This window comes from Haemorhous mexicanus, chromosome 6, assembly GCF_027477595.1.
Source record: "Haemorhous mexicanus isolate bHaeMex1 chromosome 6, bHaeMex1.pri, whole genome shotgun sequence".
NCBI classification, from domain to species: Eukaryota; Metazoa; Chordata; class Aves; order Passeriformes; family Fringillidae; genus Haemorhous; species Haemorhous mexicanus.
Genome location: NC_082346.1, coordinates 48211793 through 48228557, shown reverse-complemented (window position 1 = coordinate 48228557; position 16765 = coordinate 48211793). Strand labels below are relative to the sequence as shown.

The 16765-nt window shown below is 38.8% G+C and overlaps 1 protein-coding gene across 2 annotated transcripts in view; it reads left to right on the top strand.

The window, feature by feature from the left end:
• PTPN21 (protein tyrosine phosphatase non-receptor type 21) overlaps positions 1-16271 on the top strand; it is a 44119-nt gene extending 27848 nt beyond the window's left edge. For both annotated transcript variants that reach the window (XM_059850114.1, XM_059850115.1), the window contains 7 exons: positions 154-1619; positions 3695-3832; positions 6147-6368; positions 7514-7642; positions 7957-8191; positions 8852-9012; positions 9809-16271. In XM_059850114.1, coding sequence (XP_059706097.1) covers positions 154-1619; positions 3695-3832; positions 6147-6368; positions 7514-7642; positions 7957-8191; positions 8852-9012; positions 9809-9937 — 2480 coding nt within the window. In that variant the 3' untranslated portion in view covers positions 9938-16271. The remainder of the gene's footprint in view (positions 1-153; positions 1620-3694; positions 3833-6146; positions 6369-7513; positions 7643-7956; positions 8192-8851; positions 9013-9808) is intronic.
• Positions 16272-16765: the final 494 nt, after the last annotated feature.

Genomic DNA, 16765 nt, shown 5'->3' with positions numbered 1-16765 from the left:
TTTGGTTTGGGTTTTTTTCCTTCCCATTTCAATACATAGCTAAAAATAACGGAGGTTTTAAAAATCTCAAACATTGCCTTAGCTACATCTTAATAGAGGATAACTTTGTTTGATGTCCTGGACATAAAGATTGTTCTTAAACTTTGCTTTCAGATAACCTCTTTGTGAGCAATCAGAACGGATACTACTGTCATTCTCAGACTAGCTTGGATAGAGCCCCTCACGACTACAGCGGTCGGATCCGCAATGGGAGTGTCTATAGTGCGCACAGCACAAACTCCTTGAACAATCCACAGCATTACTTGCAGCCATCCCCCATGTCCTCTAACCCAAGCATTACTGGAAGTGATGTGCTCAGAACTGATTATGTCCCATCACACAGACATAGTGCACTAATACCTCCTTCTTATCGTCCCACGCCAGACTATGAGACTGTGATGAGACAGCTCAATAGGGGGATGGTGCACACAGATAGGCAGAGTCATTCAATGAGAAATCTTAACATCAGCAACACATATGCTTACAGCAGGCCTGATGCCTTAGTTTACAGTCAGCCTGAAATTCGAGAACATGCCCACTTTGCTGCCCCACAGTCCAACCATTATCCATTTAACCTGAACTACAGCTTCCACAGCCAATCCCCCTACCCCTATCCTGCTGAAAAGCGCCCAGTTGTTGGGGCAGTCAGTGTGCCTGAGCTGACAAATGTGCAGCTCCAGTCTCAGGATTACCCAGCACCCAATATAATGAAGACTCAAGTCTATCGACCGCCTCCCCCGTACCCGTACCCCAGGCCTGCAAACAGTACTCCAGACCTTTCCCGGCACATCTACATCAGCAGCAGCAACCCAGATCTCATCACGAGGCGAGTGCACCACTCTGTCCAGACGTTTCAGGAAGACAGCCTGCCTGTGGCTCATTCTCTTCAGGAGGTCAGTGAACCTCTGACATTGGCACGCCATGCTCAGCTGCAGAAAAGGAACAGTATTGAAATAGCAGGCTTGGCTCCCAGCTTTGAAGGAATAAGAATTAAAGAGAGGACTATGTCAGCTTCTGCAGCAGATGTGGCTCTTCCAAGAGTTATCTCAGAAGGATCGCAGCCCAACATTCTGATGGAGAGAACGAAGCAAAAAGAAGGTGAGCAAGAAGAATGCATGAACTGTGATCACAAGAAAACCCTTTCAGATGCCACTATGCTGATTCACAGTAGTGAGGAAGAAGAAGAATTTGAAGAAGAGAATAAGGCCAGTACAAGTCTCTCTCCTCTCCCTGAAGATCAAACCCAGCTTTCATCTGTTATGGGAGGTTATTCTCATGATTCAGTACTAAACTACCCTTATAGCTCAGTTGCTTCATCTGCTGGCCCTTTGCATATTCTTGAGCCTAAATTACATATCACAGAGGCAGAAAAGAGAATGAAAGATATGAGCCCTGTTCATTTGCTAGTAGAAAGCCAGGTACAGAGAAGAGGGGAAGGACTGCTTACTCCATCTATGTCAGAATCTGATCTTACAACATCAGGGAGATACAGAGTAAGGAAAGATTCGGTAAAGAAGAGACCTGTGTCTGATCTTTTGTCTGGGAAGAAGAATATTGTGGAAGGCCTTCCCCCTCTAGGTGTAAGTGTATACTATTTGTCTTGTTTTGGGTTGTCTGTAGCAGTTGATTTTTGTTTTTGTTTGAGGTTGGGGTTCTTTTAGTCAGTCTGAGATGCTTTTAAAATATTTGAATTAAAGCTACCTTAAGCTTGACCTTTATATTTCTGCATTTCCCTGATTAACTTTGCTTAGCTATCTTTTATCCCCTCCTCTGCCGTGTCTGAGTTCTGTTTGTTTAGTCTACCCACACAAATGCATCTGTGCAGTGTCCATCCATCTGAAAACCTTACCTGGCTAGGAACTTTAGAAGGAGCTAATTTAAAATCAGTTCTAGATCCCTATTCTGCCCTACTTCTTATCTGGAGCAGAAGCAACTCTTTCCATTCAACTTTCTTATCTTTCTCTCACTGAAAAATGATATATAGTTGAAAAGTTTACTTTAAAAAAAAATTGTTTACCTGCTTCTTCTGACCTTAGAGGGAACTTGACACCTTAAGGAATAAATTCTTTCCTTGCATTTTCTTCTTCATGCCTTCCTTTTTTTCATATCCTTTCCCATTTGCCTTCTTTTCAAGCTGTTTTTATCTCACTGAAGGTATTTCTTTCTCTCCATATCTCTTTCTCCTACTCCAATCTTAGAACACTGTAAATCGTGGAAAACTGCAACTTTCACCTTTCCCATAATTCCCACTTCATAGAAACATCAAGGTCTGTGTGGAATGCATAATTTCACTGACACTCCTTAGTGCCCACTTTGCTTTAAAATTTTGTTCAGTTTTATGTAGTGGCAGATTTCAGGTGCTAATAGAGGAAAACCATTTTTTATTATTATTTTGCCTTTTAAAATTGATTGATACCTGAGTTAGTGTCAAATAGCTTTCTGCATAAATTAAACTGTAAGGGAACTGCTATATAACTTGTACTGCTACGGTAACAGCAGATACCGCAAAAACTAACCTGTGCAAAAGCTATGTATTGAAATAGCTACTATTTATTCTCCAAAAGATACATTTTCAGACAGTAATGTGTCTACCAAAATCATACCCTGCTTTTCCTTTTGACCTTAGTTATGACATTTTCCTGTCAACCTTTAAATTAAATTAATATTACAACTTTTTCATTGGAAGTGTTTGCAACATAGTTTCTGGTTCAGAAACATTTAAGTGTTGTTGCATAATACAGAACATCACCTTTCTGCATTCACAATTGAGGTGAATATCCCAGTTACAAAGCTGGCCCCAACCAATGCTTGCACATTTTGCTTTTCAATGAACTTTTATTGTTGTGTTTGTGTTCATTTCACTTTTAAATGCAGTCTCATCCTCCTAGCTTTGTCTTCCAATTTGTTACCAACATTTAACTTTTGAAAACATTGATTATCATTCAAGCAGCATATGTGCTCATATTTTGAGTGTATTTTTGTTAACAATTAAACTTAGCAATTGCAGGAATGATGAAGTTTCCTCTTACCGTTTTTAAAAGAATAATTTGAATTGATTCTTTCATAGAAATCCCCCTTTCATTTTTTGCATCAAATAATGGATGGTAATTCCATAATTTAGATTCATGGCCCAGTCCAAGGCTCAAATCTGTCTGCAGTTCTGTGTTCATGTTTTGTATGTCAAGTTTGTGCAACCTTAGTAAAACATTTAACTGTATCCAAATATCTTAAAGGTATATGGTCATTGCCTGATTGTAGGGAAGAAAAGTGCCTGCAATCTGAATAGTCTAGTAAGGAATCATTGTTATGTATTTTTGGGTTTGGGAAATGATCCCTGGCCTGTTCAAGAATGTTAAGTATCTGCAGTTGCCACCTCACACCCTCGGTGGTGAGCTTTGTAGAGAACAATATCTGTCATTCTCATGCAGTTTCATTAACCTGTCTGGAATGAAGACAGACCTGTGTTGTGTCCTTGGAGGAATGTAGTCCCACCACCCTAATCTCTCACTGCAGTGCTTATCAAAGAAAAAGGTCAGAGCTGTTCACAGAAGGGGCCAGACAAGTATCTGTTGCTTAGTTGAACTCATCTGGTTTCTGCTTTATAACTTCATCAGATATTTAAGAATAATTACAAGTTTTAACTTTTCTTTTGCAGGGTATGAAAAAGAATAAAAATGATGCAAAAAAAATGGGGCCTCTGAAGCTAGCTGCTCTAAATGGACTGGCATTGACTAGAATGCCTCTGCCAGATGAGGGGAAGGAAGAATCAACGAGAGCAACAAATGATGAACGAGTATGTTGAAGTTTTTAATCCTTGATTTACACAAGCAATTTTTCAAAATTACATGATTATGAATGGTACATTTTATTGACTGTAAAATGCTTCATATTAAGGCAACTCAAATGCTGAGAAGGGAAACAAAATAAAAAGATTCCAGATTGACTAGTCATTGCTAGAAGTACTGGGTGTAACTCAGATTTTTCTTTAACATGACAGTGATTCAGCTATAGTTTACCCTTCAAACATACAGAAAGTGATTTAACTACTACCTACTGATATATTTTTGTACAACTCATCCTGTTTTCTCTCTTAGGTTTGGTTTTTCCAGAGTGAAAAGGTGTGAAATTTAAAATTCTGAGTGTGAGACTGATTTTATTTGCAATTATTAGAAATTCATATGTTGTTTAGAGTAAGTTTTGCAGTTAAATTGCATCCCCAGAATACAACTTATGCAGATTGTATTTATCTGTTTTGTTCAGGTAGAGCCCATAAAATAGTGATGGAACTTGTTTGATCTGCTGAAATTTTTAACTCAGTAAAGGATGTCAGATCAATGAGAGGACATCAGGTTCTAGAGTTTGAGGATCATTCTTTGAGAAATATAAGACTCCATCCAGCTTGTGTCAGGATAAAAAGCATGAGTAAATCTGCTTCAGCCTGTATCATTAAAGAAGTGCAGGAAAGTGAAATACAGTCAATATTCAGGCTGTGACAGGCTATGAAGAACAGTGCTGCCATCACACATCTGACCAGGAAGCAACTAGATACACCAAATTCCATAGTGATTATTGCCCATTCTGCAACCAGTGGTCTCTATGGAATCTGATTCTGAGCATAGTTGGGCATCCTCAGCTCAGTTTTGTTTCTAGTGACTAGGGATCAAATCTAAGGATTAGAACCTGAAGGAATAGTCCTTCTCTCACCAGGTGCAGTTTAAATGAACAGACCAAGAAAATTAGTTGCAAATCACTCAGTAATAAATGTGTTGAACTATTGCTAAATATGTGTTGAACATTGCTTAAAATGCTAAGGGACAAAAATTGTGTTACTGAGATACAGGTTTAGAATCCTGTGCTGGTTATTTCCTCTTGCCTAGAGCCATCATCTCTTTCTGGGTGACCTTTACTGGATTCAGCTGTGTTTATATTTGTCTAGCTCTGCCCAAAGTGTTGTGGCAAAGAAGAAACCATGAAGTCAAGTTATGACAAAGTCATGTCACTACACTTTCTCTTCAGGCAGAGGTAGAATGAATGCCGTGAAACAGGAGTAGTTCCTAAAACAGCTGAGAGGAGGCAATGCAAAGTAGGCATGTGACATAAAAGGAAGCCCAGAGTGCAGGTATTTTAGAAGATAAGTTTAGTGTTGATTCAGTGCCTATTTCATTGCTCAGCTTTATGCTATTGTCAGTTTAAATATGTGAGTTTAGCCTAAATATAATAAATGAGTTTGTGCAGTTGATGTATTGTTGTGCAAATTGCATATGAGGGAAGTTTACACCTTCCTCTGTAACATTTGGCTTACTTACTTGATATAAGACACTTCTATGACCTGATACCACAGAGCAGTTGCTGTAAGAATCTGGGGACATGTGACATAGATGAAATTTTCTGGCTGAAATCTTACATATTATTCCTCCTTATTGTTGGCACAGCGATGCAGAAATTCCAGAAGTGTCTTATGATTTAGAAACAACTTGGTTTCAAAAGAATTAAGGGGAGGAGGGAGTAGTTTATGAAATAAAAAAGATTGAATTATACTATTAGAAAAAATTATGGGTCTATACTTTAACTGCAGCAAGTTTCTAAGGCAGCTTTCCTGCTGTAAGCAGAATTTAGTTTTTCTCCATCCAAACAACTAAGTTTGTGAGGTTTTTTATTATTATTTTGGGTTTTATTCTAAGGTTAAAGGAGACCTTTCAAATGATGTCATCTAGCTGCTATATTGAGCAGGTGGATCAAAGGTTGAAGCAGTGTGCAGTATGGCATAGCTCTCTGGTTTGCCTATTTTTTTCTCCCTAGATGGGCTGTTTTTACAGAAACTGTGAAGTAATTTTTCCTTTACCAGCAGTATCCAAATAAATCTTTGTGACCTAGTGAAGTATAACAGGCTGCTTAGTTTTCACTTGAACAAAATTCCTGCTGGTTAGGATTGCCTCTAATTTATTCTGGTATGCTTGTGGAAACGTTAATAGCTGGAACAGCATTGAAGAAGTATGGAGGAGAAGAAAATACATACATTTCATCCTTCATGAGTTCTCTGTTTAAACAGACGATTTAATTTAAGCTCAGAATGTGACTTTGCAGGCTGTCTGTGTCCTGTGTTGCAGTGCAGAGCCCTGGAGCAGCGGCTGGAGCAGGGGATGGTGTTCACGGAGTACGAGCGCATCCAGAAGAAAAGGCTGCTGGATGGCGAGTGCTCCATAGCTCGGCTGCCGGAGAACGCCGAGAGGAACCGCTTCCAGGACGTCCTTCCTTATGATGATACCAGAGTGGAGCTGGTCCCAACCAAAGAAAATAACACAGGTTACATCAATGCATCTCATATCAAGGTGAGAGAAATGCTCTCGGAGAAAAATTTCCTAGTTCACGTGCTAAGTGAAAATGCATTTGGCTATCAATTTTTGTTTGGTGAGATCAGTGACAATCCCTCCGTGTCTCTCTCTCTTTCTTTTCTTCTCCAGAGGTTTCTTTGGGGAAAGCAGGAACCTGTTTTGCTAATCACCTAGAATAAAGGAGGGTTAATTATTCAAGGGATCTTCTGCATTTTGCCTCTGTGTTGATTTGATCTACTGTTACTTTTCTTTGTTCCCCCTGTGGGGATTGCTGCTAACAGAAGGCATGTCCATTTTGCCCAGAGCTAAGGAGGCAAATAGGTTTAAAGCAAACTGGGATCTCCGCAATGACTGTGATGTTTCTGAGCTGCAGTGACAATCATTGTTTCTTCCTTTTCTCTACTCTCAGACTGTATCCACAATGGGCAGTAAGCTGGCTCCTAGCTTAAGCTTTTTTGGATGGTTAGAGCCAGAGCCAGGGGGAAATTGGCTTTTTCAAAACCTTCTGCTGCCTTCTTTCCCCCTCCTTAACTCTTTAAGCTCTGTTTAAAAGAATTTGAAGAGTGTCTTCAAGAACCCAGTTCATTTTTCAGTACATTTATCTGCTCTAAATGCGACTACAGTTGGCTTCATGCTTTTTCTGAAAAGAGTTGAGATTGTCAAAGCAGCACTTGTGTTGCTGTCTTTTTTTAATAAATCTGTTTGTATACTGATATGGTATCATAGTTTCTCTGCTTTCTTCACAAATGTTGACCCTTCTCAAGCAAGATAATATTTTTTCAGGATATAACAACTAGTGCTGTAATAATATTTACATCACCAGAATATGAAAGCTTCTCTAAACTTGAATTTGCTAAAATACCTTAAATTCACAAAGGAGAAAAACAATTTTGTTTTCTCAGTTTTACATGATGCTTATGATATAAAATACATTTTTTTAGCTCTGAGTCTGTACAATTGTGTCTCTTCTCCATCTAATGTGACAAGATGCAGCTAAAAAATGGGGGAGATGTGACTCACAATGGGCTCCTACTTCTGTGGTGCTGCAGTCTTTTTTCATTTTGTGCAGCTTCAAATGTCTGATGTTAGAACTGGAGAGAGGGTTTCCAGTAATTACTAATCTAATGTCTTTGTTTTTACAGATCTCTGTTGGCGGCATAGAGTGGGATTACATTGCTACGCAGGGCCCTTTGCAAAACACATGTCAGGATTTCTGGCAGATGATCTGGGAACAAGGGATTGCCATCATAGCTATGGTGACGGCAGAGGAAGTGAGTATAAATTGAGTCAGGTTCCTCTCAGAAATTCCACAATGATTTTTTTATAATCTGTTAGAGGAGGGGGATGTTTGCTCTAACAACTAGACCGATTGAAGATAAGTTTCTAGTGACCCCTTTCTGTCTTGATTCCTTCGGCAGAAAAATGGATTTGCAAACTCTTTCTGCTGAAAACTTGGTTTTCCCAGTAAGAGGCTGTAACATGCTAGTACTGCTTAGTAGAGGAGAGATACAGTTGTTACTACAGGAACATTAGTTATGTATGAATGTTCTTAGGTTTCTTGTTAAGCAAGTGTTCTGCTTTTAAGGAAAGTGGGAGAGAAAAAAGCTTCAGATACTGGCCACGTCTTGGTTCAAGGCACAACACTGTGACATATGGAAGATTTAAGATTACCACGCGATTCCGTACCGACTCAGGCTGCTATGCAACTACAGGTTTGAAGATTAAACATCTTCTCACAGGACAGGAGAGAACGGTTTGGCATTTGCAGTACACTGACTGGCCAGAGCATGGCTGTCCAGAAGATTTAAAGGGATTTTTATGTAAGTTGTATTTAATAGCTTTGTTTTGGGGTGTGGTTTGTGGCGTTCTATTAATACCTTCTGAAATGGCTGCTATATATGAAGTAACTTTTGACAAGTAAGACAAGCGTTCCATTGTAAAACGTTTCTTCACACCAGCAAGAGACACTGAATTATATTTTTTGCAGGAATATACCGGTTTATTAAAATGACTCCTTCTGTCTAAAGCAAATAATTTACCAGAAGTCCATATAGAATAAAACACAATTGCATTGCATACTAGACATTTGAGTATGTTGCAACAGTAGCTGTCTTTAGTAGGAATAGGAGAACAAGGTAAGGAAATCCTTACAAAAGCTAGATGATCCTTGTAGATCTGCATTGCTATGGTTGGGGTCTGACTTCTTCATCTAATGTGACAAGATGCAGCTAAGAAATGGGGCCGATATAACTCACAATGGGCTCCTATTTCTGAGGTGTTGCAGTCTTTTCATTTTGTGCATCTTCAAATGGCTGATGTTAGAACTGGGGAGAGGGTTTGTGATTTGTACAATGTATCCTTTTTCTCTGGCATGTCCACTGTTAAATTGCTACTTTCTGGTGGTCATACGGCATAATAGCATGTGGCTTATGTGGCTTCATCTCCTGAATGAACGATTCTTGTCCTGTTGAACGCGGCAGCGTACCTGGAGGAGATACAGTCGGTGCGGCGCCACACCAACAGCACGGCGGAGCCCAGGAGCGCCAACCCCCCGCTGCTGGTGCACTGCAGCGCGGGCGTGGGGCGCACCGGTGTGGTCATACTGGCAGAGATCATGATCGCCTGCTTGGAACACAATGAGGTCAGCTCTTCTTCTTCTTGGGCTTTGAATCATGTTAGGTACTGGAGGAGGCAATAATCTGCCTAGAATGTGTTATGGCTGTTCATTACAGCTGTGCTTGAAATGGCTCTTGGGAATTCAACAGAAGTTAATGATCTTCTAGAGCTGCCCACATGCACATCAGGCACTGGAATACTTATTTGGATTCTTGATTCCCTAAGATGTTGAGTCATTGAGTGGAGCAAGGTATGCACTAGGCCACTGAGCATATTTCAGGATTTCATCCTGACTTTACTGCTCTTTGCCTTTATTAGAATTGATAATAAAGAGCATGCTTTGTAGCCAGTCTCTGTGCTTATTATTTTGTTCCTAAGTGCAGTGTATTTGCAGTATCACTCTCAGTAGAGGACAAAGTGCTAGTTTAATAGAATAAAATCAGTCCTATCGACTTCTAGCCAGAAGTGGACAGCTGTAAAATGTTCATTAATAATATAATATGTCAACTGAAACTCAACAAACTTATTAGTTCATTGTGCATCCCTCTCCTAATACTTTAACAGACTTTTTCAGCCATTAGATTTGTGAAGCCCAACACCCCATGAGATAGGTAACTTTACCATTATGCATATTTCCCAGATGATCAGTGGTGTATCTCAGTCCATACTGCAAGCAGGGGCAATGAATTGTCAGAGCTGAAATCACAACAGCTGACTCTGTCCTTAGATCACTAAGGTACTGCTCTGAACCTCTTGCTGGGAAAATGCAAGCCAGTTTCCTTGCTCACCAGTCACTTGTAATGTTTATTCCCTTCTTCCAGATGCTGGACATCCCACGAGTGCTGGATATGTTGAGGCAGCAGAGAATGATGATGGTGCAGACCCTTTCGCAGTACACTTTCGTCTATGGAGTTCTCATTCAGTTTCTCAAAAGTTCTAGACTTATCTAACCCCTTCCACTTTCTAAGAGACCCTGCAAGAGTTGACAGAAAGAAAATTGGAGTTGTCCAGACCTGCTCTCACCGGTGTTTTCCTCATTTGATGAATCCCAGAGTTACCATTTAGGGCTGCCATGGGACTGTTAAATGCGAGTCAGTGTAACAGTCTCTGCACAGCAGGATCTTCGCTGGACTGAATTCTTCCCGCGTTCAGCCACAGTCACATTAAGGAATGATTTTACTTGTACTGGTCTGTGGTACTTGCACATGTTCTTTAGAGTGGTGTTACTCTGAGAAAAAGAAGCATCTTATAGAATGGAGGTATATAGTACAATTTTACTGACATTATGTTTTGAAACATAATTGTTGACTGTGCAAAAGCTAAAATCTGTAGGTGCACATGGGGTCAGAAACCTGTCCCTTGGGAATGTCAAGGTCTTATGCAGTTTGATTCTGCTTTCAATTTTATATTTAGAACAATACATCTATATTATTTAAAATGAACATTTGGTTTCCTCTGGCTTACTTAGCAAAATTAGCTGCTCTTAAAGGTATTTTAAGCTGTTGCTTTAAGAACAGTTATTTTTATATTCTGGATTTTTAAATTTAAAAGAAAACAAATGAGAACAACTTTTTAAACATAACAATATTTTCAGAGGAGAAGACTGACAGTGTTTGAACCAACTTTTCAAAAATCATGCAGAAAGTCCTAGGGAAACTGTTGGTAGTTAGCTGTAGTGCCACGTACTAGAACAGACAAGTGAAAGATAATGGTAACTGTTGATAACTTTCATTTGAGAGGAGGCATGTTTACCTGCAATGGGCAGGAGAAAAATATTTCAAGTATCTGTGAGGTTATTGGAAACAAATGGATGAGAGAAAGTACATATTCAGTATTATTCATATATTTAGAGGACAGTTTGATTTTACTGGCTGAAATCAAAGTGGATGCAAATGTTTTAAGCACTTTTTTTGCTCTGTTATTTATGTAGCTAAATATAGAGACTATAATCATGCATTGTTTCATTTGGTAATATACCATTACTAACCTGTTATTTTAAGAAGAGCTTTTTAAGTTGATGAAGTGAGAGAACCAAAATGGGAGTAGGAAGGTGCAGAGTGGTGATGTGGAAATGATTGTCTGAAGCGTAATGGAGGAGGTGTGGCAGCTATGATTGCTGGTTTACACAGTGCAAAGATGACCTTAAAAAAATGGTAATGTTCCCAGCCAAGAAAGCCAGTAAAGCACTGGAAGTTTCTGTAGAATCCTCCAGATGATTTTGTTAGTGCTAGGGCAATTTTTGCTAATGCTGTGCAGCGTTGCAATGAAGAACAATTGAGAAATTGCAGAAAAAGAGCTCTTAGAGGAAGCACTGGAGGCGGGGGTAATTTAGTGGCTGTGTAAGTGGCTGAGTCAGTGGCTGTGGCATGGACCTGAAGTAGGCAGGTATAGCCTACTGGTCAAATGATGATATCCCTAAATAATCCTCTGTGGTTTTCAGTGGGGACAGTGTGGTTTTAGCTGCCTTTCCAAGTGTTTTGAGATGCTGAGTTGAAAATCCCTATACCAAATTGAGCTATATTTTTTTGATATCTGGTTTAATTAAAAAAAAAACTAACCTGTATAGTAGACCAGTCTGCAGGCATGGTTAAGTGTACATTTCCCTTGGTACCTGCTTAGTGAAATGAAATTATACTAAAAGTCAGGTTTATTAGTGCTGAAATTGTTGTTTTTCTGAGCTCTAACAAGGGTTTGAAACTATTGAACCCCCTTCAAAACAGTTGTTATGTCCCAGAACATGAATTAAGAATTATAAATAGGTTGCCTCAATTTCCTTTGTAATAAGCTGCTTCCATGAAGTTAAACATATGGTCCAAATGACATTGAGATAATATGTCATTTTATACAAAAGATATTTCTTTTAGGTACACAATATTGATCTGGTGCTTTCAAGTCTGCTTGGAAGCAGTCTGATTTGTTGTACTCTCAGTATAAATCAGATGGAATATTTCAGACTAGGGAAAAGAAATGTTGTTCTTATATAGAATGCCTAGGAAGTGTTAATTGCCAGACATAAAACTGGAAGTCCAGAGGAAACCAGTTGCTGAAGACAGATTCTTTATACATAAACCTTGCAAACATACCAATTTGACATATCTATGTTGACAGAAGTATTGAAAGAAGCAAACACGGTTAGTGATTTTTAACGTACTTGGTTTTAAAAACATTGTTAATTTTTGCCACAGTTCACTTCTCTCTGCAGAAATGTTATGGAATGGGAGGGCAGGCTCTAAAATGTAGCTTGTACCTTTTCCATTTCTTAACTTTGCGCTGTGATCTTCATCACCTGATGCAGTTTTAATGACACGATGGACAGCCAGAACCTCAAGCAGCAGTTTCTGAGACAGAACATCAGCTGTGAGGCATTAAAAGGAACAGTAATAACAAGCAATTTAATCCAGTGTTTATGGGATTATCTGAGGTGGGTGAGGAAATGTTTGCGTTTTGGCTTATTTTTCTGTTTAGCTAAAAGAAGTTGTGTTCACTTTGAGAGGTGGTTCTGCTCAAACCTGGTAGTCACAGTCTTGGTTTTCTCAGTGTATCACTGCTACCTCCTCCCCTTCAGCTTCCAGTTCTGTCCATCAGCAGTCTGTTTTTGCAGTGATAGACTTGACCTTATTAGACTTGACTTTATGTGAGTTTTTCTACTGAACACCGTAAGATTGCTTTTGTTTGTAAGCATATGGCTCTGAATGGGCATTGAAAATGAGCAGTTTCTCTTCTAGATACCAAATGAAATTAAACTTCACAACCCTCTTAAAAAAATTATTTTTAAACCATTGTTTAGATTTTCAGTTAACTTATAATAGACAAATCAGTTTTTAGCACTTTTGTTCTGAGCCTTGGAAAGGGATGCATTTTTACATGTAGTTGTGCTGGGTGCTTCATGAAGTTTTGGATGTTATAACAATATCCACTGTCCAAATCCAGTCACAGTGTGAGCCAGAGGTGGATGTATTTGTCAAAAAACTTAAAATTTCTCTAAAAGCCTGTCCAATTTTGCCAAATGTATATCTGTTTTTGTAGAGGTGAAATTAGATGATTAAGCAAGATTTGAACAGAGTTTGTTTAGTAAGAAAAGTTGTATGAAGAATTCTTGCAGCAAATGGCAAAGATGATGCTGATCTCTAGGGATGTCAGAGCTCTCAGGGACAAATAAAGGTGCTATATACTGTCAGGAGACAGATTTGATGGTCTTTTGTTGACTAGGTAGAAGATGCTTTCTAGGAACAAATTATATGAAGAGACAGGAGAAGAACATACAAACTGAAGTAAGGACATCTGCATACTTGGTTTCTTTCTTGGTTGCTCTGATGAGAGATTATTTTTTTGGCCAGTGAATCTTTGTAGTCTTGGGCTAAAACCTCTTCTCTAAGAAGCTGCCAGAGCCCTGTCCAATACAAAGATGTCACTGACTTAGCTGGGTTAGCTTTAGGCTGCAGTCCCTCCTGGCCCTGTTTGGTGAGGGAGGAGCTCTGAGGTGCTCAGGGGAGTTTTGCACAGCCTCTGCAGCCTGCACAGCAGTGCTCTCCTTTTCTGCTGTCCCCCAGGAAGAGCAGGAAAAGTTTTATGCCTTATATTTGGAATACCTTTCACACAAGGTGCAGGATGCTATGGTTTATTTGTAGAAATACTTTGAATTAAAAGAAGATGACCAAGGCAGTGTTCCTGTATTTCCATGGATGAAAAGCTGCTCTAAGTTATCACCAACATTTAGAAAAAAAGTAAAATACAGTAATAACAAATAATGGTAAAATAAATTTTTACTGAAGTGGAAAAGATTCTTGACATTTCACATTTGGCTTCTCTTGGAATCCTGTGTATCTCTTTTTGAAGTGGGCAACACTTGGAGCAATTTTCTCCAAAATGGCTCCTTTAAATTTAATACGTAAGACTGAGGCTGCTGCTCCAGCTGCTGCTGCATATTTTGTGTTGGAGCAGCTGTTAAAGTTGAGTGGCTCATAGATTTTGATGGCTTCTGGACCAAACATGGAAACTTCAGGGTTGTTTATCATAGCTGTGTCATGAAACCTCAGTTTTAATATCAATAGCATTACTAAATCCCTGGGATTTAAAAACATCACTCTATTTCAATCGTTCAAATTATCAGTTTAAAAGAATCAGTGCTTCAGTTGCTAAGAACTCAGTGCTTTAGTGTTTAGGGTTGGTTTTTTCCTGGTAGTACAAAGTCGTGGAAAGCCAGAGTCCAGCCCTGCAAGATGCAAATTTCCTGCAGTTCTTCATGATTCTGTAGGAATTAACATGGGCTTACTGCCAATGAAAGCTTGAGCCCTTGAAGCATGAATACACATATCTGCTTTAAATTTAAATACAGATTACAAGAACTATCCAAAAGAATGCAGCAGGAATGTGCATACAGGAAAGTACAGCATGCAAAGGAAAAGTAGATGAGAGTTCAAAAGAAATTCTCTTGTGCAAGTACAAAATTTTGGACATAGAGAGGGAGGATGTGAGGCGTTGCAGAAGGCATTTGGAGGAGGATTTGGAATGCTTTGTATCCAAAGTAGAGCTGCTAGCAGGGTTTGAGTCATATGGTATGTTTTTCATGGCATGGTAGGGTAAGTGAATGTAGTCATAGGTGTTATTTTTACTGGCTTTTTAAAATGTGATTTTTTTAAACTCCAAATACTTTTCAGAGGCTCTGTTATTTTTACATATCTTCCTTTCCAAATGTATTGAATGCAATCTGTCAGCTTAATTTCTGTTTACTTATTAAAGGTCAGATTTTTCAAACTACAGTTTCTGGTTTTACAGATACAAAATGCAGGGGGAATAGGCATACTTGCAATTTTGCAGTGATAATTTCTAATGGATGCAGGTGAGATGATTCAAAATTCTAACTATGTTTTGAATGAAGCCAGGTGTTTACAGTTGGTGTGAGTTGCACCAAGTTAAGGCTGGGCTAACTATGAGACTCTTGAAATGTGGAATTTACCATGTTCTTAGTTCTGTTGCAGTGCAGCATTTGCAACGCAGTGACATTAAAACACTGTAACACTGTGCTAAGGTAAGGGGAAAAAAAATCTTAAACTGCTGTTGCAAATGAGTCTGTAAAAGGAGAAATTAAAGAAAAAAAATTCTTAGTATGATCTTGCTTGGGACCAGCTAACTTGGTGCACTCTGTTGGCATCACATGTTACTTTAAGGTCTAACTGGGCTGAAAAAAAAAGGATTTGTTAACTTCAATGAGCATTTCAAAAAGCTGTTGCTAAATAGCCTTTGGTTCTATTCTTTGCTATTTTCCACATCATGCTGTGTTCAGTGGTGAAGAATAACCTCCAGGGTGTTTGTTTTGTTGAAGTCTATTCTTCAGCTTTAATTAGGAACGAAGATAGAAATCGAATGTAAAGACTCTAATGAGCAGAGTTTACAACAGATCCAGCCTGTGGCAAGTCAAAGAGCAAAACTGCAGATACTGTAATGCTCTTTTGGTTCAGATATGCAGCAATCAAAACTACCAAATTATTAATTTTATGAGCAGTTTCAGAAGGTGCCTAACTTTTACAAAGGGAATTAAATGCTGTTTTTCCATTTGGAAATACTTAGATAAAATTAGGAGGCTTTCTTTTAATACTTTCATACTTTAAAGACATTGCAAATGCCATTAATTTTTAGAATGGTAGGAAATTTGATGGAGAACACCTCTGTAAAATCCCTCTGTCTGTCACCTTGCTCATGCTGGATAATTCTGACAGACAAGGTGTGTATGCTCTTTACAAAGATACTTGCTTAAGTTGCTTTGAAATACCCAAGTTATCTGTCCTCTGTGGCTTTTCAGGGGGCACTTGGATGGAAATTTAAGAGGCTTTACCTGGCAAATCAGCAAGTATGTACACTCCTGCACACTGCTGAAATCTCCATTCATTAAAAGCAAATGGGTGTTTGAAATCCCATCAGCAGTTTTGTAGGATTGAGTCCTTAGTGGCAGAGGAGCACAGGATCTGGCTCCATTTCCTTCAGTTTTCACTTGAGCCAGTATGCAAGGGTTTAAATGGGACTTTGTTTAAAAGTAGCAAACATGAAGTATTATTTTCTAGTACTAAGCTAGTGGTTAACATGTTTATTTTTTGCTGTCTTGCCACCAATACTGTAAAAATGTATAATCGAACCAGCTTTAATTCTTGTAAAACTGAAATTGGTTTGTAAAACAATGTATAAATTGTGTTTCATAGACAGAAAAGCTTGTATTACTGAATGTAATATATGTGAAATGAATATATTATAGTCTATTTTTGCCATGGAAATAAATATTTGAAGCAATTATGAGTTTTTATAGTTCCATTATTAAAGGAAAAATATAAGAACTTACTGTTCACGTGTAACCCTAAGCTGGGACTTTGCCTTTAGTTCACAAAGGTGTGATCCCTCTTCTAATGTGCTGCAAGTACTGGCTATAAAATTTGTGTCAAGTAGTAATAGGTGTCATCTTTTTGGCAGGAAAATCTTCTACCTGCTGCTCTGTAATATTTTTTCACAGTGTTTTGCATTTTCTAAAGCTGTTTTTGGTACTGAACTTCCAGTTTCCCTCTAACATTTAAGTGTAGGAGGGATTAAAAAGTTTTGAAAGTTGGAGAACCCTTTCCACAAGCATGTGAGAGAAGAAACAGTTGATTGTATGCTTATTATGGCTGGAGCTGCTGCCAACAGCAAGCACTGAAGTTATTTTCATTCTAGAAGTGGCATTGAGTTAAAAAGGGAGGTGATGCAGCAGCTTGCTCTATACACCTGGTACAGCATGAGGCTTTGTGAGGTGAATA